This window comes from Typopeltis vanoorti, chromosome 7 (genome assembly GCF_054136105.1).
Source record: "Typopeltis vanoorti isolate ZY-2024b chromosome 7, IOZ_Tvanoo_1.0, whole genome shotgun sequence".
NCBI lineage: Eukaryota > Metazoa > Arthropoda > Arachnida > Uropygi > Thelyphonidae > Typopeltis > Typopeltis vanoorti.
In genome coordinates, this window is record NC_143555.1 from 15,048,073 (window position 1) to 15,072,558 (window position 24,486).

Consider the following 24,486-nt stretch of genomic DNA (forward strand, 5'->3'; position numbering starts at 1 on the left):
CACAGACTTTCTAATTATGATTTATTATTTATAATAAATTAATTATTTATGATATATCATAAATAATTAATATATATGATATGATACTATATACAGTATACGAGGGTGGTCTGAAAAGATCTCGGCCTAACAATGAAAAAACGAATTTATAATTTCTAAAATATTTTTATTTTCAACATAATCTCCCTTAAGACTAATACATTTATTCCAGCGATGCTCCAGCATCATTATCCCGTCCCTGTAGTGGTTCTCAGTAAGATCTGCAAAATACCCCTCTACAAATGCAATCACCTCTCGATTCGAAGAAAAACGCTGACCAGCGAGGAAAGTTTTAGTTTTGGGAAGAGACAGAAGTCAGAGGGAGTCAAATCTGGGGAATTGGGTGGATTTTTCAACAATTCATAGTGCAGATCCCTTAATTTTCGCATTGCCAAAACACCTTTGTGTCCTTCGCAGGTGTCCTGATGAAAAATGATTTTTTATTATGCAAACCGGGTCTTTTCTCACAAATGTTTTTGTGTAGTCTGGTTAAAAGATCGTAATAATATTCCCTGGTTATTGTTTTACCCCCTTTTCAAGATAATTAATAAACAAAATGCTTTAGCATCCCAAAACAATGATGCCATGAACCTTTCCTGCTGATGGAACAGACTTTATCTTCTTTGGCGCTGAACAACCCGCTTCTGTCCGCTGTTTTGAATGCTGTTTGGATTCTGGTGTGTAATGGTAAATCCAAGTCTCATCTATAGTAATAAATCGACGCATAAAATCAGTTTTATTCTTGTTAAAACGTTCCAAGCACTGTTCAGAGATTTTCATGCGAGTGTGTTTTTCATCTGCTGTGAGCAAGCGCGGCACCCATCTTGCGCAAAGCTTTTTCATTTGCAATTCTTCATGCAAAATATATCCTACACGTTCTTTTGAAATGTCCGTAGTCTCAGTAGTTTCACGCACTTTGGCTCGCCGGTCATCCAATACCATATCTTGCACTTGATCGATAATTTCCGGTGTTGTTACACTTTTTGGACATCCTTCACGTGGATCATCTTCAAGGCTGGTACGGCCACGTTTAAACTCAGCTGCAAATTTCTTAATTGTCGAAAACGAAGGAGAAGAGTGCCCATAAACGTTTATAAACTTCAAATGAATTTCTTTTAGCGTTAAACCTTCTTTTACAAAGAATTTTATAACCACACAATACTCAGTTTTATCCATTTCAAGGGATACAGACAACACTTTTGCTTCAAACAGCTGTATAAAACAAACTACTTGATAGAATGACTTACAATTTCACATGGATGCTTATGACAGCTGTACCAACTTAGAAAAAAATCTTGCCGATAGTGTTGCCATCTATGGTCGAGGCCGAGAACTTTTCAGACCACCCTTGTGTAAAGATACCAAGCTATTTTAAATATAAACCTGGTTTTAATCCATTTCCCAAGTATTTTCCTTTTCTCTTTGGTAAAGAAATAGCTTTACTTTTTAAAAAAGAAATCAATTACGACTTAGAAAAAGGGTTTAATCTATTTAGGGGCTTCGCAGTGCAATCACTGAGACGATGTCACATTTTTTCGGTTGGAAAAACTTGAGTTTGACACTCATCTAGAATTCCAGAAACTGTTGTAAGGAGGTCTTTAGAATAAAAGTGAGTCATCCGGTCTCATCCAGCGGTGGCAGCGCGTTCTTTACAAAATCTCGTTTTCATCTCGTAACAAAAGCACCTTCTCGGAGGCTTTTTGTAACTTTAGTCTCGTAGACATTCTAACCAACTAATTTCAAGACACGTCAAGGTGACATCTCCAAGCATGCAGTTATTAAGTTGTGGTTCTGTGATTGACAAATATGGCTGCACCCCCTATTACACTTTATTAACAGACGTTGCTCTAACTCTTAAACGTCGAATACAAAACAGTTCACAAGCCGTAAGATACAACAATAATATCCTTAGGAGTTAATAAAACCAAAATAACAATTCGAGATCATTTACTTCATTTAATGCTTTACACTAAAGAATTGTGAGATTTTTGGATTAAAAGTCAACTTAAATGATTAGCAAGCTAATGTTATGTGCAACCCAACTCTCCCTCGAATTATATTTTAAGCGGATCCGTGGATATTTATCTGAATGTCCAAGGGTCCGTTTCATCTTTGAGTTTTCAAAGGTACAAAGGCGACAGATTTCTTTCGGAGACTTTAGAAACAATATACAAAAACCAACCAACTATATAGTGGGTTTTATCCTTTATCCAAGTGTAAGTAAACAAATGTTGCGTCTGAAGTACTTTCAGGACTGGGATAACTAGTGTCAAAGGTGGTATAAGTTCTTATCACTTACCTTAGTATCCCATAATGCAAAGCACATCTCTCTTGCGGACATGTATAATGCTATGCATTAAGAGAAGGGTCACTAACCAGAACGGTTTCGACTTTTATTGAGGTCTCGTCAGTGGGAGCCAGACCCGGAAGTGGTGATATTAAGTGATGAGAACTTATACCACCTTTACCACAAGTTGCCCAAGTCCTGAAAGTACTTCAGGCGCAAACTTTGTTTGCTTACACTTGAATAAAGGATTAAACCAAATATTTAGTTGGTAGCATCGCCAAGCGAAAACTTCCATCAACTTATCTCTAATCCAGAGAATTTTAATAATAAGGTGGGACACCTTTCGTTATTCCATGAAATTCCAAAGAACGTGACAATGCGAAAAATCAAAAGTAGCGTAATGTAAACATCTCTTAAGGCAGTAGATTGTCTAATCCCTGAGGAGTAGACCATCTCTGAACCCACAGAGGTCTGTTTGGTTGGTTCACCAAACTGATGACCATCCAATGTTGGGTACCTTTGCTGTTATTCGTTTTGGACGAAATTATGGCCAAAACTATGTCGCTGCAAGCAGCACATTATTATATGTCATTTGCGTGTTCACCAGTCAGTTTTTCTATTTTGCAGAACGAAAAGAGTCCTTCCACTACCCCGAATGATGCCCTAAATCATTTTCAGTTAGTAAACCTTTATAAAGATTCCGCGCACCCAAACAGAATCCGTTTCGGTCTTTCCCCACCCAAGGTCTGATATTATGGAGGCGAATTTTGAAAGCGATGTTTTACATTATTAATAAATTATAAAATTTGGAGACACGAAAGTTCCATTTGTTTTTTGACACCAGATGGCGCAATAAACACGTTTGAATGTGAATTAAATAGAGAACTACTACCTTTTCTTCAAATTAGGTATTCGCATCCCTTTCATGTGCCATCTCCTATTCAGGAGGTTGACTACCACGATGTGACTCATGGTTTCTTAACGACATGTGGTGAGGACACATCTCTTCCGCATATTGTCGTAAGTATTCCTGGCTGTAGATCCGTGTGTGTTCACGGGGACGATTTGCCTGTTTTATCTCTAAATAAAAAAGAACTTATTAATAAGTTATTTGGTATGCTTGTGAAAATAAATTGCTAGATGTTTATATTTTCATTTAAATGGATAGTTTGTAGGACAAAAGTTAGGAAAAATATTTCGAAATTACAAAAAATTTGATTTACTGGAAATTTCGTATTTGCAATCCCCATTAAGATTTCTGGCATTAACAGCGAACACACCTGTTGATCAGTCCCCGATTATTTCCTACACGCACAAGCCCTTATTTTCAACATCCTGATCAGTTTAATTTGGGATTTCCATTCAGTTTTGTTTACTTTTTGTTTACACCTTATATTTCGACATTTAGTTGCTCCATAAATATGCCAAGGTCTTCTAAAATTGTTTATGAACTAGATTAATAAGATGACGGTTTTATTTTTTAATTGGCATTCGACACAGCTCGTCGACTTTTCTAGCAACTGAACAACCCCATACCCAACTTTTGAAAACAATTGCTGTTCCCTATCGTAAACAATCATGAATCATATATTAAACTGCTGATTGGTTGAAGGATTTTAGATTTCGTAACAAAACTAGCTTAACGAAAGAGGGTTTACCCTGACGGAAAACTTGGGTTTCTTCGCCTGAAGAAGAATAAAAAACAGAGAGAAAGAGAGACGAAACAAGGTCTGCAAATGACAAATGTCAGCACACTAGTCTCGTGGCATTAATTCCAAATATTTCAGGTTTTCAGGCATTTCTAATTATTAATTATTATCCAGGCTACCTTTATTCGATAAAGCCCAAAATGGTTCAAAAGGTGAGCAGTATTTATATTAACTCACTTTTACGGCCGCAAAGTTAGTTGGGCAATCCACTGCCTACACGAACGAGCTCATTACTTGTAGTGCAGGTGCGCCAGGACGAGGCCTCGATTGGTGCAACCAGAGGGGCGCAGCAGTGACCTAAACGAGGCTTTGCATAGAGGTACTTCGACAGCAGATCGGGTATTTTTGCTCGGTGTCGCTGCAATGTTGCAGTGGAAGCTAAAGAGAAAGGAGTGTTGTATTCAAGGTCAGCAGCGGATTTTGAAATGGGAAGATTACTGATCTATTAGGAGGTCAACAACTCCGGGCGTCTATCTCCAGGCAAATGTAGACGAGCGAACTTCACCTAAAAACTGTAAGTCTGTTTCATATAATTATACACACGCGGGGTGTAATGGTATTATTAAATTTTACCAGAAAAAATACTATCTCGTAAACTAAACTAGAATTCTGTATTAAGAAAGCCAGACAGCGCTGTTTATTTTTTGCGACTCTGAGGTCTGGAGAAAGTTGTTTAACCACATCTATAAGTGCAGGTCTATCCTTTCAATTACAGAGAGGAGGGGAGGGGTTAGCACTACGTTACTTGTTGGCCACCACATATACTCTGGATGATTTTCTTTATTTAATCGATGGGTAATGCGGGAACAAGATTAACTGTGTGTATGCTTCAAAATATGAGATACAGTTGTGTTGACGATCCATTTTTGTAACAGTGGTAGCATGTGACAAACCGACTGGTTTGGGGGTAGCTCGATTTAAAAGCATGTGACCAAAAACAAAGTTAAACATATAGAAAGTTGTTTCTTTCTATATACCTGAGTATTAGCTTGGATTATTAGACTTTACTATTTTCTACAATAACAAAACAAGAGACTCGCTAGACTACGACTGTAGTCTAGCTCTGTTACACGAACCAACTGCTTTTTACCCTAGAATACTACAATTTCTGACGGTGGCTAAATTAGCGAATGTTACGAAATTATAATTAAATAATAATCATTGAAATTATCTAAACTAATACGAAAAACTTTAACAGACAATACGAAACGTAAATTATACTGTAATTCATCAAATCAACGGACTAATTTTGTTATTCTTGTTGTATTTGATCGATCTGCTTCGATGTGCAAAATAAATTAAGAAAAAGAGATAGATTGCTAATCTGTGTTAAAAACAAGTCGATAAGTCCTTTAGCTTATCATTTGTGATAAACATGCACTTCCACGCTTGTGTGCAAAGTTAAATCGCAGATAAAATGTAGCACTCGTTTCTGTAGCAAAGATTCGCTAGTCTACGGTCGCAACTGACATGGCGTTGAAAGATAAAGCAGGAAAAAAGGTTCGATTTTTTTTTTATTTAATATTTAATTTTTGGCATAGTTTTCTACAAGTTTTTCTTAAGTTAAAGTCGTCACAGACAATAAAGAAAATTAATTTAATCGTATGGAAGTAAGGTGAGACTCAACTACTGATTACAGAGATGAATTCGCTATTTTAAAACTACAAAGTTGTGTTTTAATAGCACGAGTATTGGATGAAGGGAATACTTTTGCGATATAAGTTACGATTTCTATAAAAAAACATTTAATGTATTCGCAAATGCTTTAAAGGTTTCCTCAACCTGCGGTAAATCCAAACTATGTTGAGAAAATACAGCTGTAGGTGTTTGCGTGTATGGCAAAACAGCCAAAGCTATGAAACGAGTATGTCTGAGGGCTGGATGTGTTCTCTGAGCTGTATTACATATTTTGCGGAGGAAAACAACAGCATTATCGTATTATCGGATTACCTTCTGCTTCCAAGAATTTTGGCAGTTAAAAATTACTTTTGTTCGGATTTATCCCTTTGAGTAATTAAGCCCCATACAAGGGCAGAAAAAGGACATCGAGGGTATCGTCCATATCGTCACGTGGTCAGACATTGAATTCTTAAAGATACAAATTGACAATAAACAAATTGAGAATGCAAACAAGTTCACTTATCTAGGAAGCACGTTGAGTCAAGATGGTCGCTCAAAAACCGACATTCAATGCCGAATTGCTAAGGCAACCGTGGCCCTACAGAAGTTAAAACCATTGTGGGGAGATGACAGAATAGCAATCACAACCACACTAAGACTAATTGACACCTTGGTGAATTCTGTCCTTTTGTATGGTTGTGAGGCCTGGACTTTATTGAGGGAAGATGAGGGGAGACTTCTGTCTTTTGAAATGAAAACTTACAGAAGACGTTTAAGAATTCCCTATACTGCTCACGAAACTAATGAAAATGTCTGAAAACTGATTGATTCAATAGATGGAAGAAAAAGGGAAAATATTCTGACAGTCATCAGAAGAAGACAGATGAAATGGTTCGGACATGTGGAGAGGGCTAATGGCATTCCAAAGCAAACCCTACAAGGAATCGCTCCGGGACCAAGGATTAGGGGCCGACCTCGATCAAAATGGACTGATAACATCAAAAAATGGACAAATTCCTCCCTTTCTCAACTGACATCAACAACAAGAGACCGAGATGACTGGAGGAGGCAAACAAAGAATATCACCTACCAGCCATGAATGACCCAATGGTCCATTTTAGGACTATGGGAGAGAAGAAGAAGAAGAAAGAAGACGTGGTCAGCGCTTGATAGGATAATAAGAACGGTTATATATATGTAAATATTCCTTGCTGTGAAAAGAACTCCCACTTGCTATTAATACTGCTAACAGCGAGCGTGAGATTATATATTTTCTGGTAAATTGGCATTTTAAATTAACCCAATCGGAGTCAGCGAGTCCAGCAAGTTGTGTCCACTTGTGGGATGATTTCAGTGCAATATTATCTAAACATGCACACATTTCCACCCATGCAACGTTGTAAACCTATCGTATATTATTATTGTGGATGGGCTTAAGGTTACATATTATTCTAGGCACCAAACACAAGACATGGGTTCGCACAAGGCGATGAAAATGATCTGCGTATCACGCACATTTACAAACATCCACTATTCCAATAAACCCTGTTAGTTAACGTTTTTGTCTAAACGGTAGTTTTATTTTAATATTTTTTTTTTCCCGAAAGAAGGTCCGTTTTCGCACATTGACCTTTCTTTTAAATCCGCCTCAAATCAGCATTTGAGCGATAATCAGCGACCTCTGTAGCCAGTCAGTATCAGTGACCCTCTGATTGGGAAGAACAGGCACATGGCTAATCACGATAATAAGATTAACCACCCTGTAGGAGAATTCATTTGGTTTCTACGAGGTTAGTTGGTCGTTAGAGGACATTGAGTGTAAAATTAAGGGAAAGATGAGATGACTGATTTGGGATAGCCAAAAGTTTAAAATTACTCGCATACCATCTTAATAGTCAACTGTACAACAAATGATGCACACTTCACTATCAATTGAAGCCTATAATTGCTTCACTTGATATAACTTCACGTAGCATATAATTTCGTCTATAAAATACTAGACGTTGATCTGTTCCAACAGTGGCTGCCAAGAAATCCCGAAGGCCACTCGACTTTGCGTTCATTTCAAGCGATGTCATTTACTTTGTCATGGTTTGCTGAAGCTTTAAATAACTCTTCCACACAAGCATGTTTATGTCATTTATTTTCATTTCGATTTTATTGCACAATATACGAGACAGACATTTAAAAAGGAATCTTCGTTAGTGTACTTGATTCCCTTGAACTGTTTTGGGAAAAGCCGTTTGAGTTAGAATGCCTTTCAGCAATTACAGTTTTTCGAAAAATTTAAAGAATAAATCGGGGGCGGCTCATGCATAGGCGCTGCGGAACTGTAGCACCCTCAATTTTTCTCGATATATAAAGATATTTATTAATATTTGCTTCTAATATTTAATTTTATCATCAACAATCTTACACAATTCTCTTATTTATAAAAAATAATAAAAATCCATCTTGTAGCACTTAGGAGAGCGAAGGACGCTATCAGCACTGTGTTTACCACAGTGTCATATTGCTACGCGCGCAAGCATATGCGCGTCATAGTGAGATGCGAGCTATTAGCGTAATGCGGCACTGTCCGTAGCGCAGTTCCACTGTTGTTTAGATGCAGTTTGCATCAATAGTAGAGTGTTCGTAGTGCTTATCGTGTTTACTCCGTCTCTTTAAATATTTGGACATTACAATTAAAGGATTTAATTGTAATGTCAAAAATTGTTAATCCATTCCTTTAATTACAATTAAAGGAATGGATTTTATTTTTAAGTAACTTTGAATTATACCAAACTGTATAATACGTGTAATTTGATATTTTATCCAAATACACTGTACTGATACTGTGTATGTACATTTCGAAAGTTGCAGCACCCCCACGATTTCAAGCCACGAGCCACCACTGGAATAAATACACACACTGGTTAGCTAATGAACTTCCTCCATCTTAACTTGGAATAATTTTTTAACACAACTGGAGTCATATTCCGGTTTTTTGGTGAGCGTGAAAGGTAACCGAACACGAGCCAATCAAGCGTGTGTTATACACGAGTTGAAGCCTCGATTTCTTCGGATTGGGGGGGGAAAATCTTGCTATATGCATCCGAGATCAAATAATTCAGCCCGTATTGCAAAATACTAATGAGTCTGTGAAGGCAAAACGACTGGGGGTAGAGGGGGGAGATCTTTGTAATGAAATATTTCTCTTACAAAGCCATGTCGCCATTTCGCATGAACTTCCTTTAATCAGTCAGTCAACATAATCATTTACGAAGACACATATTTTAAATTATGAAAGTGACAAAAAAAAAAAATCCTGGGAACCAATCGGAATGCAAGGTCACGTGCGAGAAAAATAATACCAACACGTGATGCTGTGGTAAGAATAAAAGATGCCACACAGTGACTTGAATACTGATTGTTATCATTGTTCTATGCTTGAGTCATCCTTACTGTAAAATTCACCGTCGACAGATTCACCTGCTCACCATCCGTACGATAGCACGTGCTTCATAATTCTCCCATTTACTCATTTTTAGGAACAAAACGCGGCTGCAAGTTGCAGGAGTGCTGACGGAGAGGATATGTACGAATTTAGTGACAATGAAGTTCAGGCTCTTACAGAGGTGAGTACGAAAGTGAAATTAAAAAAAAATAAATCCACTAATTTGTCGCAATTACGTTTTTATTATACTTTTGTGTGTCTTTGTGCCTCCTGTCCTTCAGCCTATATTCTTGTTCATTCTTATTATAATAATAATACCATGGTAAACATTCTTTTCACCCCACCCCAAGCTAATGTTTTATAAGCTGACTAGTATCTTCGCTGCAAACCAGCGTACCCAACTCTAACAATTAATTTTAATATATTTTCATATCGGCCACTGAATACCCTGTTGGACCTCCTTCAGCGACTTCCAAAACCGATCTTCTTCAATTCCCCCTACGCATAGTTCGGTAAGATATGGGAAAAGCCTTCATTAAATGCTTCAGTCAATTGCTGCACACACAGGAAGTCCTGTTTGTCCTTACAAACATTCTGAGAAGACTACTATCTCGTTCCTGACCGACTATCTTAGGACCACAGTTACGTCTCATAGACAAGCAAGTGGGTTATTTTTCCACTGATTAAACACACGGGATATCTCACCAAAAGAGACACCAGTCAGCTCTGCTGTTTTCAAAATCGTGCAGCCAGACGGGCACCCACAATAAGCTCTTTATCGAACTCTGAAAGATTCTTTGTTTTTTCTCATTGTGATCAACACTATCGACGATTACTGACCAGCATCATTCTTAAAGCGTTGCCCACGCACTTGACCAAGTATTTTCCATATACGCTCGTAAGTGACGTTTACGTACATCGATTTAAAGGTTTCTAAGTCAATGACCGGTGCGTGTGCATTTAATCATCTTACACGACAAAAAAATTGGTTGTATAACATGATAAAAACTCAAGTCACATTAAGGATTCGTTAACTGCATGCGAATTAAGTAATACTGGTTGGTGCTCCACAGTTTAAAGCTCGGTAGTGCCACAATGTACAGCAGAAGATAATCCAGTTTATTTTACTGAAGGGCTTTCAAAGGCTCCTTCTCAGTGGTAATTCTTTTTTTATTAGGTTTTCGGAGACTTCATAAGATAACACAAAGCTTCAGTGGGTACCCATCACGTAAAAAAAAAAAAATCGTAAATACATACAGTGTTGTCTTTATAATTTTTAGATAGCTTTGTTTTTATATTTATATCTTTAACGGCTATTTATAATTATAAAGACTGAAAACCGCTTTCTGTTGAAGATGTTAATGAAAATAACCTTCTTATCGTGTTATCATTATACGACGATTTAAAGGTGAAAGTACGTAGTCAAGGTTTGTTAATGTTGGGGCATGAAGGCCAACCAAGGCAGACTCAGTGCCCGAAGCGGACATCAAAGCAATCAGTGCTGTGCGTCACTCGCTATTGGATCACCGATGCTCCGATTCTTTAGGTAACTCTTCATGCTGTGTTTAGTCCGCCCTTTTACGAGTTTTTGTTTTTAATGATTAGAACGCCACCTGGCTTTCCTCTACCAAATGCACAGATCAAGTAGATGGAGATGCGCAGACATTTGCTATCACACATGGTCTTTATCCAATTGTTTACGTGTCCAACAAAATACCAGATAAGCCTAACCATTCCACAAAGATCGTACGAGGTGTGGCTACTAAATAACGAGACTGCAAAAAATGGGGTTATTATTACAATTGTACAACTTAATTATACTTAATAATAATAGTTAAGTGTACTTAGATAGTCATTCATAGGGAAGCGATCTACGAGGTGTGGCTATTAAATAACGAGACTGATTGCAAAAATGTAGATTATTATTACAATTGTACAACTTAACTGTTAACCCTTTCAACATACTCCCCTCCTCCATCTATACACAATTGCATACGAATTTTCCATTGTTGGAAGCAGTGATTCAAGTCATCATTTTCAGTAGCGCTGCCGTTTTCTCCTTTTACCTCATCCACTGACCGAAAATGGGTTTCATCCACTTTCATCCATTGGGTGAAAACTCGTATGCACAGGTGTATAGATAGAGGAGGGGAGTATGTTGAAGGAGATAACAATTAAGTTGTACAATTGTAATAATAAACCCCATTTTTTGCAGTCTCGTTATTTAGTAGCCACACCTCGTACGATCTTTGTGGAATGGTTAGGCTTATCTGGTATTTTGTTGGACACGTAAACAATTGGATAAAGACCATGTGTGATAGCAAATGTCTGCGCATCTCCATCTACTTGATCTGTGCATTTGGTAGAGGAAAGCCAGGTGGCGTTCTAATCATTAAAAACAAAAACTAGTAAAAGGGCAGACTAAACACAGCATGAAGAGTTACCTAAAGAATCGGAGCATCGGTGATCCAATAGCGAGTGACGCACAGCACTGATTGCTTTGATGTCCGCTTCGGGCACTGAGTCTGCCTTGGTTGGCCTTCATGCTCCACACATTAACAAACCTTGACTACGTACTTTCACCTTTAAATCGTCGTATAATGATAACAATAAGAAGGTTATTTTCATTAACATCTTAAGCAGGAAGCGGTTTTCAGACAGCTGTTCCAAGGTGCCATGAGCAAATCCACCCGATGTTTCTATTTGCGTAATGTTGGTGAACTCATAAAAACACTCATAAAAATTTAATGATCGTATTGGCGATGATGGTGGTTTCATAAGGAGATGCACGGAATGGACGATTACAGAGGGTTACTTTCATAAAACTCTTTACTTGAACAACATTTCCAAGTATTCCACGTTTTAATCCCCTCGTCAAAACTATTGGAAATGCCTCGACCGTCATGTAGAAATAGTCTTGTCTTTCTGCGCTTGCCGGCACCAATATGATCAACAGCTTTAGACGCACGTGGGAGTGTAGTACCATGTTCTTCGAACTCTACTTTGATGGCAGTGGGATTCAGTGGGATTCCGACAATATATCATGATAAAATACGAAAAGACATTGCTATTTGACACTAAAACGTAATGATGTGTATATTCCTCTGATCACAAGGAATCTCAATGTCGAGTGCACAACTTACAGATTACAACTCGATCAATTTGGTGGTGGAGACGTACTGGTCTGGAGTTGTTTCTAGGTGTACCCGGACTTGGATTCGAATATGCTTCTGGAATTCATCTTGGAATGAATGCCAGCAGATAATGCGACATTTCTAGATAATGCTATGCTTCCTATAGCATGCAAATTTTAAGGAGCAGATCCATGTCTCTGTCGAAGCACACAGCACCTATAGTACGATATTAAGCTATGCTTTGATTAAAATAACAACAAGAAATCATGAAATTAGTTCCTTGCAAACACGAATGGTTCTGAATTTTCTACGATTGACAACTGAAGGTCATAAACATAATCTCCTTTACTAGATGAACATGAAATCACTATTCTCATTGAATGATAAATGCACGCAAACACAAGAAAGATATTTAATTAATCAAATATTTCGGTCTGGAAATAGCAGACCATTTTCAGTGGTATTACAAGAACAGATTTAAAAAACACAAGCTAGAATACTAACAATAAATCGTTCAAAATAGAACACGCCGCGTGATGTTATATCATTAAGTATGAAACGGAATATTTTGAAGTAGAGACATCATTAAAATAAATAAATAAAAATTAATGAGTAATCTTGATTAGACGTTCCCAGATTTTTGATATAGATATACAGTCATTACGATTCAGGTTGGGCCGATGGAGCAAGGCCTCCACGCTTTCCTTGAACAAACGTTCGAACCTATAACGGGATCTATGTAAGAGGCGAGTCCTGGACCAAAGGATGCGGTGATCAGTTTCAATCCCGTGTTGAGCCAATCCAGACTTTTCAGGTTTGTTGTGAAGAATGGAGGATTGATGTTCTTGGATTCTTTTTTCAAGAGAACGTCCAGTCTGTCCAAAATAAGAGAGATCACAGTTGGTTGCACGGAATTTGATAAACTCCAGGAAGAGATAAAGTTGAGCGTTTGCCTTTAGGAGAAGGAAAATGAGAAGACAATTTGTTAATAGGTGAATACGTAGCTGTTAACTCATATTTCTTCAGAATTCTTGCGATAGGTTCTGAAATACCGGAGATATAAGGAATATGCGCTCGACGTATTGAAACTTTGTTGTTTTGTGGAGGATTATAAGAATTGAGAAGATGTTGAGTACTTTTTTTTTAGAAAAGCCATTGAGTTTCATGTGTTGTTGGATAGTAGAAAGTTCTTTCTGTAGATAATCAAAAGTAGAACAATTAGTTTTGGCTCTTCTGATGAGGCATTTTATAATTCCTGTTTTTTGCCAAGGATGATGGGCTGATTCTTTAATTTGAATTCTTTAAGAATATAACGACTTGTGAACGTTGGTTATACTGTAGTTGTATGAATATTTGAAGGTGACCGGATGAGGGGAACGTCTAAAAAAGATAACTGGTTGTTTTCTTCTATTTCCATAGTAAACTTTATACGATGATGCAAGGAATTAATACTGTTTAAAAAAGAAGGTAAAGAGTTTTTGCTGTGAGGCCAAATAGTAAAGATGTCATCTGTATATCTTACCCAAAAGGATGGTTGAGGGAAAATAGATGAGAAGAGGACTTTTTCTAAATGTTCCAAATAAAAGTTGGCTAAAGCAGGAGAAAGAGGACTTCCCATGGCCGTTCCTTCTACTTGGCTGTAAAATTTATTTTGACATACGAAATATCCAGAATGTATTACGAAATCGAATAGTTTTATAATATCTTGAGGAAAGATGTCAGCAAGTAATTTTAAAGTTTCCTTGAGAGGTCCATTGGTATATAAAGATTCTACATCAAAGCTAACCATAAGATCTGTAGGTGGTAATGAGACATTTTTTAATTTTTCTAAGAAATCTGAGGAGTTTTTTAATAAAGAATTAGAGTTGCCAATGTAAGATTTCAATAATTTAGCCTAGATATTTGGCTAAACGGTAAGTAGGAGAATCAATACAATCTACTATTGGACGAAGAGGATAGTCAATGTTATGGATTTTTGGAAGGCCATAAAATCGAGGAGGTCTTGCAAAATGAGTTTTAAGTCTTTCAATCGTGTCTTTATCTAAACTGATGACTTCATCTAAGAGAGAATTTAATTTCTTTAGTTGTCTGTTGGTTGGATTATAATCAAGTTCTTGATATGTGGAGCAATCTCGAAGCAAAAGAGAAAGTTTTCTTCTGTAATTTGCTTAGTCCATAACTACTATTGCTTTTCCCTTCTCAGCTTTGGTGATAATGAAGTGATTATGTTGGCCTTAAGTAGAGAAGCAGCGACTTCTAGGAGAAGACCATTAGCTTCATCACTAGTTAGATGATTGAGATTCCTTTCAATGTTAACTAGGAAATCTAGATATGATATTTTATTTGGAACAATAGAAAAATCATGTCCTTTTGACAGGATGAGGGTTTCGCTTTCAGTCAAAGGACGTCCGGATATATTGACAATCCAATTATCTGGAGTTATGAAGGGCTTGGATTGTCTAGACGAAAGAGCTTCATATTTACGGTTAGGATGTTGACTTAGTTTATTATAAGCACGTTGGTAGAACGTTTAGCCACATTTAGAACTATGTGAGAAAGATGTGGATCCAAATTTGTGGATATATAGGTGCGCAAATCAGAAATCTGATGACTGTGAATAGCAAGGTCACGTTTAGCAGCTTTAAGTTGATTACGGATTAGGGATAAACTAGTGTTCCGGTAAATATTATGAGCGCCAGGAGATTTTATTGTTTCTTTAATCTCAGCGAAATTGGGAATAATCTTGTTGTCGCGGCACTTTTTTAAGAAATTGATCTTTGCTCGTAACCTACCTTGTATAACTGCAAGTTTTCCTAATTTACCGGTTAGTTTGGTAGCATTTCCCCCGTGAAGGATAAGAATTTGTTGTTTTAAGGATACTTGTGACATAAGACTGAATGATAAATGCACGTAAACACAAGAAAGATATTTAATTAATCAAATGTTTCGGTCTGGAAATAGCAGACCATCTTCAGTGGTAATACAAGAACAGTTTTAAAAAATACAAGCTAGAATACCAACAATAAATCGTTCAAAATAGAACACGCCGCGTGATGTTATATCACTAAGTATGAAACGGAATATTTTGAAGTAGAGACATCATTAAAAAAATAAAATAAAAAATAATGAGTAATCTTGATTAGACTTTCGCAGATTTTTGATATAGATATACAGTCATTACGATTCAGGTTGGGGCGATGGAGCAAGGCCTCCACGCTTTCCTTGAACAAACATTCGAACCTATAACGGGATCTATGTAAGAGGCGAGTCCTGGACCAAAGGATGCTGTGGTCAGTTTCAATCCCGTGTTTGGCTATACTTACCGTTTAGCCAAATATCTAGCTAAATTATTGAAATCTTACATTGGCAACTCTAATTCTTTTCTAAAAAACTCCTCAGATTTCTTAGAAAAATTAAAAAATGTCTCATTACAACCTACAGATCTTATGGTTAGCTTTGATGTAGAATCTTTATATACCAATGGACCTCTCAAGGAAACTTTAAAATTACTTGCTGACATCTTTCCTCAAGATATTATTAAACTATTCGATTTCGTAATACATTCTGGATATTTCGTATGTCAAAACAAATTTTACAGCCAAGTAGAAGGAACGGCCATGGGAAGTCCTCTTTCTCCTGCTTTAGCCAACTTTTATTTGGAACATTTAGAAAAAGTCCTCTTCTCATCTATTTTCCCTCAACCATCCTTTTGGGTAAGATATACAGATGACATCTTTACTATTTGGCCTCACAGCAAAAACTCTTTACCTTCTTTTTTAAACAGTATTAATTCCTTGCATCATCGTATAAAGTTTACTATGGAAATAGAAGAAAACAACCAGTTATCTTTTTTAGACGTTCTGCTCATCCGGTCACCTTCAAATATTCATACAACTACAGTATAACCAACGTTCACAAGTCGTTATATTCTTAAAGAATTCAAATTAAAGAATCAACCCATCATCCTTGGCAAAAAACTGGAATTATAAAATGCCTCATCAGAAGAGCCAAAACTAATTGTTCTACTTTTGATAATCCACAGAAAGAACTTTCTACTATCCAACAACACATGAAACTCAATAGCTTTTCTGGAAAAAGTACTCAACGTCTTCTCAATTCTTATAATCCTCCACAAAACAACAAAGTTTCAATACGTCGAGTTCCTATTCCTTATATCTCCGGTATTTCAGAACTTATCGCAAGAATTCTGAAGAAATATGAGTTAACAGCTACGTATTCACCTATTAACAAATTGTCTTCTCATTTTCCTTCTCCTAAAGGCAAACGCTCAACTTTATCTCTTCCTGGAGTTTATCAAATTCCGTGCAACTGTGATCTCTCTTATTTTGGACAGACTGGACGTTCTCTTGAAAAAAGAATCCAAGAACATCAATCCACCATTCTTCACAACAAACCTGAAAAGTCTGGATTGGCTCAACACGGGATTGAAACTGACCACAGCATCCTTTGGTCCAGGACTCGCCTCTTACATAGATCCCGTTATAGGTTCGAACGTTTGTTCAAGGAAAGCGTGGAGGCCTTGCTCTATCGTCCCACCCTGAATCGCAATGACTGTATATCTATATCAAAAATCTGGGAACGTCTAATCAAGATTACTCATTAATTTTTATTTATTTATTTTAATGATGTCTCTACTTCAAAATATTCCGTTTCATACTTAGTGATATAACATCACGCGGCGTGTTCTATTTTGAACGATCTATTGTTAGTATTCTAGCTTGTATTTTTTAAAACTGTTCTTGTATTACCACTGAAGATGGTCTGCTATTTCCAGACCGAAACATTTGATTAATTAAATATCTTTCTTGTGTTTACGTGCATTTATCATTCAGTCTTATGTCACAAGTATCCTTAAAACTATTCTCATTGTCTTAACTACCTGAGACAAGTAACTGGATGGGAGTAATACTTACAGAGAAATCGCATGTTTCCCCTCGCCTATCTACTTATCAGTATTCAAGTTCCATAAGAATAGCGTGACGACAACGATAATTAAATACAGGTTTGGAGGAACAAGAAAGAGAGACAGATCGCTGGAAATGTGATCCTGAATTCAAGGTTAAACGATGCACATGTTGTTAAGGCCGTTGAAAGATATCCTCTTTATCGAATCAAATAACTGAAAGGAAAATGGCAGTGTTTGTCACCCACTGGCTTGTTTATGTGAAATGCTTCTTATCGAAGGTAAACTGCAAATTTAAATTATGCAAAAAATCATTATGACGTTGACAGAAATCTATTGCGACCATCATAAATGGTACAAAATCACATCAATCAAAATCTTGCTCGAGAAACAGACGTTCTAAGAAAGAAGTAGCTCAATTTCTTCTAGAAATTTCCTTGCAGTAATAAACCAGGAAGAGAAGAAAATATTAAGAATGTATAACACGAACAACACCCCAAATAGCGGAAATCCACGTGCTAGTTCTATTATATACTCCAAAGGAAATTCTCTAAAAATTCGAAGATAAACAAAGAAATTGAACAGACAGCTTATAAACTAACATACAAGTACAATGCTTGGAAAGAAGTCAGTGTACATCCCCATAAGCAAGGTGCTCCGTACAATGTAACGAGTAACGTGTTTGTAACTGGTATACATTGGAGGAATACGATGCTTTCAAGTCAGAGTAACTGTGTCCTGCTGAAATGGCTGCGAGAAAGGAACTGACCGAGTTTGAAAGAGACTTGGTAATGGGATGCCATGTTGCAGGCCTATCTGTTAGGCAATTATTGAGACATTGGGCCATCCCTAGTCAATAATCAGATACCATACTGAAATGGAAGCGCAGGGAGTCAACTGCAAATGCTACCGCAGTGGATCACCCATCACACTCAAAGAACGTGGCGGTAGGGTGCTACGAAGGATATGTAAAAACCGCCATTCTTCAGCCGGCACGTTGAAAGTGAAGGTCCAGGCATCGACTGTAACACGAAGCTGCACAAAAATGTTCAGAACCGAAGTTCACAACAGGTTTCCACTGTAGGACTGCAATATGCAAGCCCCACATTACCCGAATCAACATACAGCATCGCCTTGAGTGGTGCAAAGAGCTTGTACAGTGGGACGTGGAAGTTTGGAAAGTTGAGCTATGGATTAATGAATCACGTTACCTCCTCTAACGAGCAGATGGACGCTAAAATGATGGGGAAAAATTTATCCCATCGTTGTTGCAGTGCCAGAAAAAGGAAAGCAACTGCTGAGATAATATTACGTTGGAAGTCTTTCTGAAATAAGTTTTTTTATGTTTCTCAAATGAAAAAAAGTGAACTTTGTTCGTACAGTTCCATTGGATTAAGTGGACAATGTCCAGGGGTGTCTGGAATTTGACTTATCCTTCGGCTCGCTTTATATACGTTAAAATCCGGTAAACATATAAAGATACTTGGGAATTGATAACTATGCATTAGGATAAGAGAGGGAAGAATACAAAAGTCTACCAAACATAATCCTTTAATTATGCTTCGTTCAACAATAAATCAAGGATTTTCCTATCAGTCGACCAAAGAGGTCATCTAGAAATCTGACTATGTTAGGTTCCAGTCCAAGAGACGTACTTGTTATTCTTACTGTTATATGTCCACCCACGAAAGACTAAGCGTATAAGTAGTATTGGTATTGGAGGCAGCTAAGAGTGAGATAATACGGACCACTGCTGATCAGAGTTTCTCAATAAATTTTCGAGCCACAAGCCTCCAATAATTAGTAAAGCGGTCGTTTCACATCGCGATAAATTCCTCTCCTCCACTTCAAGATAATCACAAGTCCACGGTGGCATTAGACTGGGGAGTTGAGCCACTGACAACACTGCAAAAACAGGTTTGCAGTTTATTGCTGTTTCATTTTAATCAAATATAGAAAACATTATATCATTCTCCTCATAATTAGCAACACCATTTGGAATAGTTATTTACGAATATGATAAATTTTATTTTATTGTTTTTTCTTTTCTGAACAGTTTCGATCAAGGCTGGGTGACGTCCTTGAATCCGACCATGACGACCGCTTTCTCATCAGATGGCTGCGAGGTGAGTGTGAAAATAAACAGAATAAACTAATATGACACAAGTGCGACTCATACGGTTAGTAATTTTAATTAACATCTTTTTTTATTGGCATAAACTAAGTGGTGAATCTGTCTTCGAATGAAAAGAGGGCTATACCAGTCCTGGCGCTTTTTAAAGATTGTGATTAGTCTTTCGTGCCGCTATTTAACTATTTTGAGTCAGTCATTAATTTATAAAATCCACTGCTTCTACCATACGAGGATGGTCTGTAAAGTTCTCGCCTAACAATGAAAAACGAATTTATAATTTCAAAATTATTTTTATTTGTCAACATAATCTCCCTTAAGACCAAAACATTAATTCCAGCGATGCTCCAGCGTCATTACCCCGTACCTGTAGTGGTTTTCAGTAAGATCTGCAAAATACTGCTGCAATCACCTCTTGATTCAAAGAAAAACGCTGACCAGCGAGTAAGAGTTTTAGTTTTGGGAAAAGATAGAAGTCAGAGAGAGCCAAATTTGGGGAATAGGGTGGATGTTCCAACAATTCATAGTGCAGATCCCTAAATTTTCTCATTTCCAAAACACCTTTGTGGGCAGGTGTATTGTCCTGATGAAAGATGATTTTTTCTTCTGCAAAACCGGGTATTTTCTCACGAATTTTTTCGTCTAGTCTGGTTAAAATATCGGAATAATATTCCCCGGTTATTGTTTTACCCATTTCAAGATAATTAATAAATAAAATGTTTACAGCATCCAAAAACACTGATGCCATGACCTTTTCTGCTGATGGAACCAAATTTGTCTTCTTTGGTGCTGAACAACCCAAGTCTCATCCATAATAATAAATCGACGCACAAAATCAATTTTATTCTTGTTAAAACGCTCCAAGCACTGTTCAGAGATTTTCATGCGAGTGCGTTTTTGATCTGCTGTGAGCAAGCGCGGCACCCATCTTGCGCAAAGCTTTTTCATTTGCAATTCTTCATGCAAAATATATCCTACACGTTCTTTTGAAATGCCTATAGTCTCAGCACTTTGACTCGCCGGTCATCCAATACCATATCATGCACTTGATCAATGATTTCTGGTGTTGTTACACTTTTTGGACGTCCTTCACGTGGATCATCTTCAAGGCTGGTACGGCCACGTTTAAACTCGGCAGCCCATTTCTTGATTGTCGAAAACGAAGGCGAAGAGTGCCCAAAAACATTTATGGACTTCGAATGAATTTTTTTTGGCGTTAAACCTTCTTTTACAAAGAATTTTATAACAGCACGATACTCAATTTTATCCAGTTCAAGGGATACAGACAACACTTTGGCTTCAGAGAGCTGTATAAAACAAACTACTTGATAGAATGACTTGCAATTTCATACGGATGCTTATGACAGATATTCCAATTTAGAAAAAAAATTGCAGATAGCATTGCCATCTATGGTCGAGGCCGAGAACTTTTCAGACCACCCTCGTACATCAAAGAAAAATCCTCAAAATTGGACGAGTTTTTTGGGCCCAACTGAACTTTGTACTTTCATTTTTCTAAGTGCAACGTTAGTGGTTTGAAGGAAAAGTAGGAAAGTATTAGTTTCATTGAGAACCTTGTTCTGATGATCGACATTTTGGAAGAACGCTCTCTTTGTTTAGCATTACGAAACCGGGGAGATAACACTTGTCTGATCGCCTGATTAGGTGTATAGCAGCACTACAGCAAATAACAGATAAGGAAAACAGGAGAAGCTTCTGTGCAGTGTTGTACAATCAGAAACGCAATCCTACTTGTTTCTTAAAAACACATAAGAATACCAAGAAAATAATTAGTCCAGAGTGTCACTGACAACATGAACAGCTGCTATATATTGAGGAGGATTCATACACAACTCTGCTCATTGTTCAACCTTACTGGAACCTATAACTTGGTCAACAACAATTATCTCACTAGAAGGACGGAGAAGAAAATTTGCATAAAGCTATGTAAAATGTTGAAATACGAGATATCCTTGAATGATTTTCGAGATTTTGTGGATGAAAGGGATCTTCCCAAAGCCAAAACTCCCCAAAGAAGCGAGAAAAATCATGAGGTTGTGGCTGTGAGCCGAAGAAGCAGAAATAGCATTCAGTTTAAGGAACAAAATGGCTACAGATAAAAGAATGCAACGCCATTTGCGAAATCGCGGATACACCAAGGACACCACTCGCTGCCGAGCTGGATCAAGGAGAAAGGGACTCCGAGTACTGAAAGCCTCAACTAGCCCCGGTCTTTTTTATTTGTAACAACTGGAGAGTTTCCAGAATGTAAAACAAAAAAGTTGCACGTTGCAAGTATTATTACTGTCATCCTAATGTCGTCATCATATGGTGTAAGAAAAATGACGAATCATTGAATTGAAAATTTTTTGGTTAATATGTTCACATTTTGGCAAAAAATTGATAGAACCGGTTGTTAACTATTTTGAATGACACCACTGTTCGATAGGCATCAACTGACGCCAGCTATCTATCTAACCATACAGGTAGGCGTCAGCTGATGGTTATCTCTACTGAAAGAGCACGTGATGTTATCAGCGACCTTGTTTCTATCAAGGAACTCAAAACCACCAATCAGCGTTTTTGTAGGATTTACGGTGGAAATCGTGGTATAGAAAGCACAGCCGTTATTCCAATAGCTTTCAAATGTGAAATGAGATTCAAATATACAATTAATGGTGATACGAAAACTGCAGATAAAGATATTCTACAATATCTTGAATGATTACTTAGAAAGAATATTATGTAAAACAAGAGGCGAAAGAACTGGCAGGAAATATTCAACAGACATGCACTCGGGTATATCAGATAAGCCATCAGATACTAGGACTGCTGAAAGGCAGCAGGAGTAGATGATATTCCATGAGAAATGCTGAAATATAGTGGTATAAAAGTTTTACGGGGGGGGGTGCACTGCATAATTCACAAGGCCGAATTCCACGTGATTGGAGAAGAGCACTTATAGTTCCCATCTACAAAAAAGAGGAATAAATCTGAATGTTCCTAATAAGATTTATGCAAGTATACTTGAGAAAAGGCCAAGAAAAATTCTATTATGGAAAGGAAGCCTTGGAGAAAAACAAGCTGGGTTCAAGGTTAAAAAGGAGTTGGTTAGGACACAGTTGAGAAATCAAGGGAATAGAACAAGCATTTATGTTTACGTTTTGTAGATGTGGAAAACGCATATGATAACGTGCTGCCAAGAGAGAGGTTGTTCAAAGAAATAAAATGACATATTTAAACGGAAGGTTGTATCGAACAACACGTAGTATTGCTCGATACAACTAAAGTAAATGCAAGTTGAAGTAAAATCGGGTACTCGTATTCCACACTCTTCTTCATCATTAATATGAATCACGTTATGAAGGAAAGTGCCATTATACCAAATATTGAAACTGGAGATGCTAATCTCAGATATTTACCTTATGAAGATAATATCATATTCTTAATTAAATTAAACTTAGTACAAGTAAGCTCCTAAAACCTAGTTCCTTAAGTAAGCTGAATAACTTCTGTAACGAATTTGGCATGAAAATCAGAATTATAAGACAAATTTGTTACAGAAGTTATTCAACTCCTCGAATGTAGAATTTACTGAGCAAGTAAAATATTTCAGTTATTTAGGCAAATGTTTTAGTAATGATAGCGAACTACATACATATGGACACGTATAACAAAATTGGAAAAGCTGGTATGGTGGGAGTCAACTGAATAAATTTATAAGCAATAAATGAGAATGAATTCAAAACACTAAACTAGCTGGATACAAGGCAATGTTCAAACCAGTATAAATAAAACATAATAGGTATTCACAATACACATTTAAAATGTTTTATTTATAAACAGTGTAGTTACAATAAATGAATTTTTGTTCATTGTATTAAGAAAAGGGCACACTTATCTGATTAACTGCTTCTATTGCTCGGCTGGCAGTAGTACTCACCACTTCATTAACACCATAGATAGGAATGTGATAATGTATCACTGAAATGGAAAGATTGATCTCGTGTTAGTGCGAGATCAATCTTTCCATTGATCTCGTATTAGTGCACTTCATTAGGTCCGTTACTGGTTATTAAGACATTTTTACGGGGTGCAGCTTGCAAGATTTCTGTTACATTTGCACATAATACAAAAATGATGTATAAATAATAAAGTTTGGCTAAACTGTGATGCATTTCGCATTTTAAAAATCGAAACCACTGGAAAACAGTTTACAGTAAATTTTACACATTTTCTGCGTTTATTATTATTATTATACTAATACTCCGTTAGCAAGCAAATGTTCATTTTTGAAAACAATTTTTGTGTTTCAGCCCGAGAATTTGATCAAGCAAAATCAGAGGCGATGCTCCGTAAGGTAAGAAGTTTATCTTTGCAGATTCTTTCTTCTTTCTTTTTGTGCGACACATAAACAAGCAACTGGATTGTATCTGATCCCTATTTTAACGGCTTTTTTTAATAATCAACAGATCATTATCCAAACAGTAAATATGTTTTTATTCTTGAGATCTTAAGATTCCTTGCAATTGAGTGCAGTGTTAATGAAGGTTGAGGAGTTGATGTCATCTTTTATTTGACTCGTCGTCATTTTTCGATCTGTCAGACAAGAACAAGGTCATTCTTAATAGATCAACTCCCATTTATCCTTTCTTCAGGATTTTCTTCCTTGTTTTCTTTCGAAAAAAAAAACCAACTGTATTTATCTGATTACTAATTCAAGGAATATTTTTTTAAATAAAGAAACCTGTGGTGCGATCACAATTAAAAGAAACACAGGTATTAACCACAGTGAAAATTATTTAATTGTAAATATTTCATCCTAAGTATCTTAGGACATCATCAGTACAGTAGTTTAAAACAATAATAGGAATAACATCATACAGTTAGGGCGCATGATTACAATAGAATCTCATTAAACGTGCGTAACGTGTTACAGAAGTAAAAAAAAAAAAAAATAATAATAATTATTATTATTTAACACAATTTTGTATGACAATTTCCCATACTTTAGGAATAGTAAGAACGTCGTTGCGGTTTAAGTTTGGTCTGTGCAGTAGGCCTTCACAACTTTCTTTGTATAAACGTTCATGTTTATAGAAAGATCTGTATAAAAGTTTAGACTTTTCCCAATGGATCCTATGGTTTGGATTTTCAATTCCGTGTTGAGAGAGGCCAGATTTCTGCGGTTTAAAAAGACGAATGT

At 36.8% G+C, this 24,486-nt stretch overlaps 1 protein-coding gene across 4 annotated transcripts in view; it reads left to right on the top strand.

The window, feature by feature from the left end:
* Window positions 1-24,486, top strand: part of LOC150104503 (SEC14-like protein 2) — a 66,179-nt gene that overhangs the window by 9,220 nt on the left and 32,473 nt on the right. For 2 of the 4 annotated variants that reach the window (XM_090395677.1, XM_090395678.1), the window contains exons 2-4: window positions 9,186-9,272; window positions 19,206-19,275; window positions 23,597-23,640. In XM_090395677.1, the coding sequence (XP_090251803.1) occupies window positions 9,186-9,272; window positions 19,206-19,275; window positions 23,597-23,640 (201 nt within the window). Of the gene's footprint in view, window positions 1-4,361; window positions 4,550-5,473; window positions 5,536-9,185; window positions 9,273-19,205; window positions 19,276-23,596; window positions 23,641-24,486 lie in introns of those variants that run through there. The other 2 variants (XM_090395679.1, XM_090395676.1) reach the window with 2 other exon arrangements.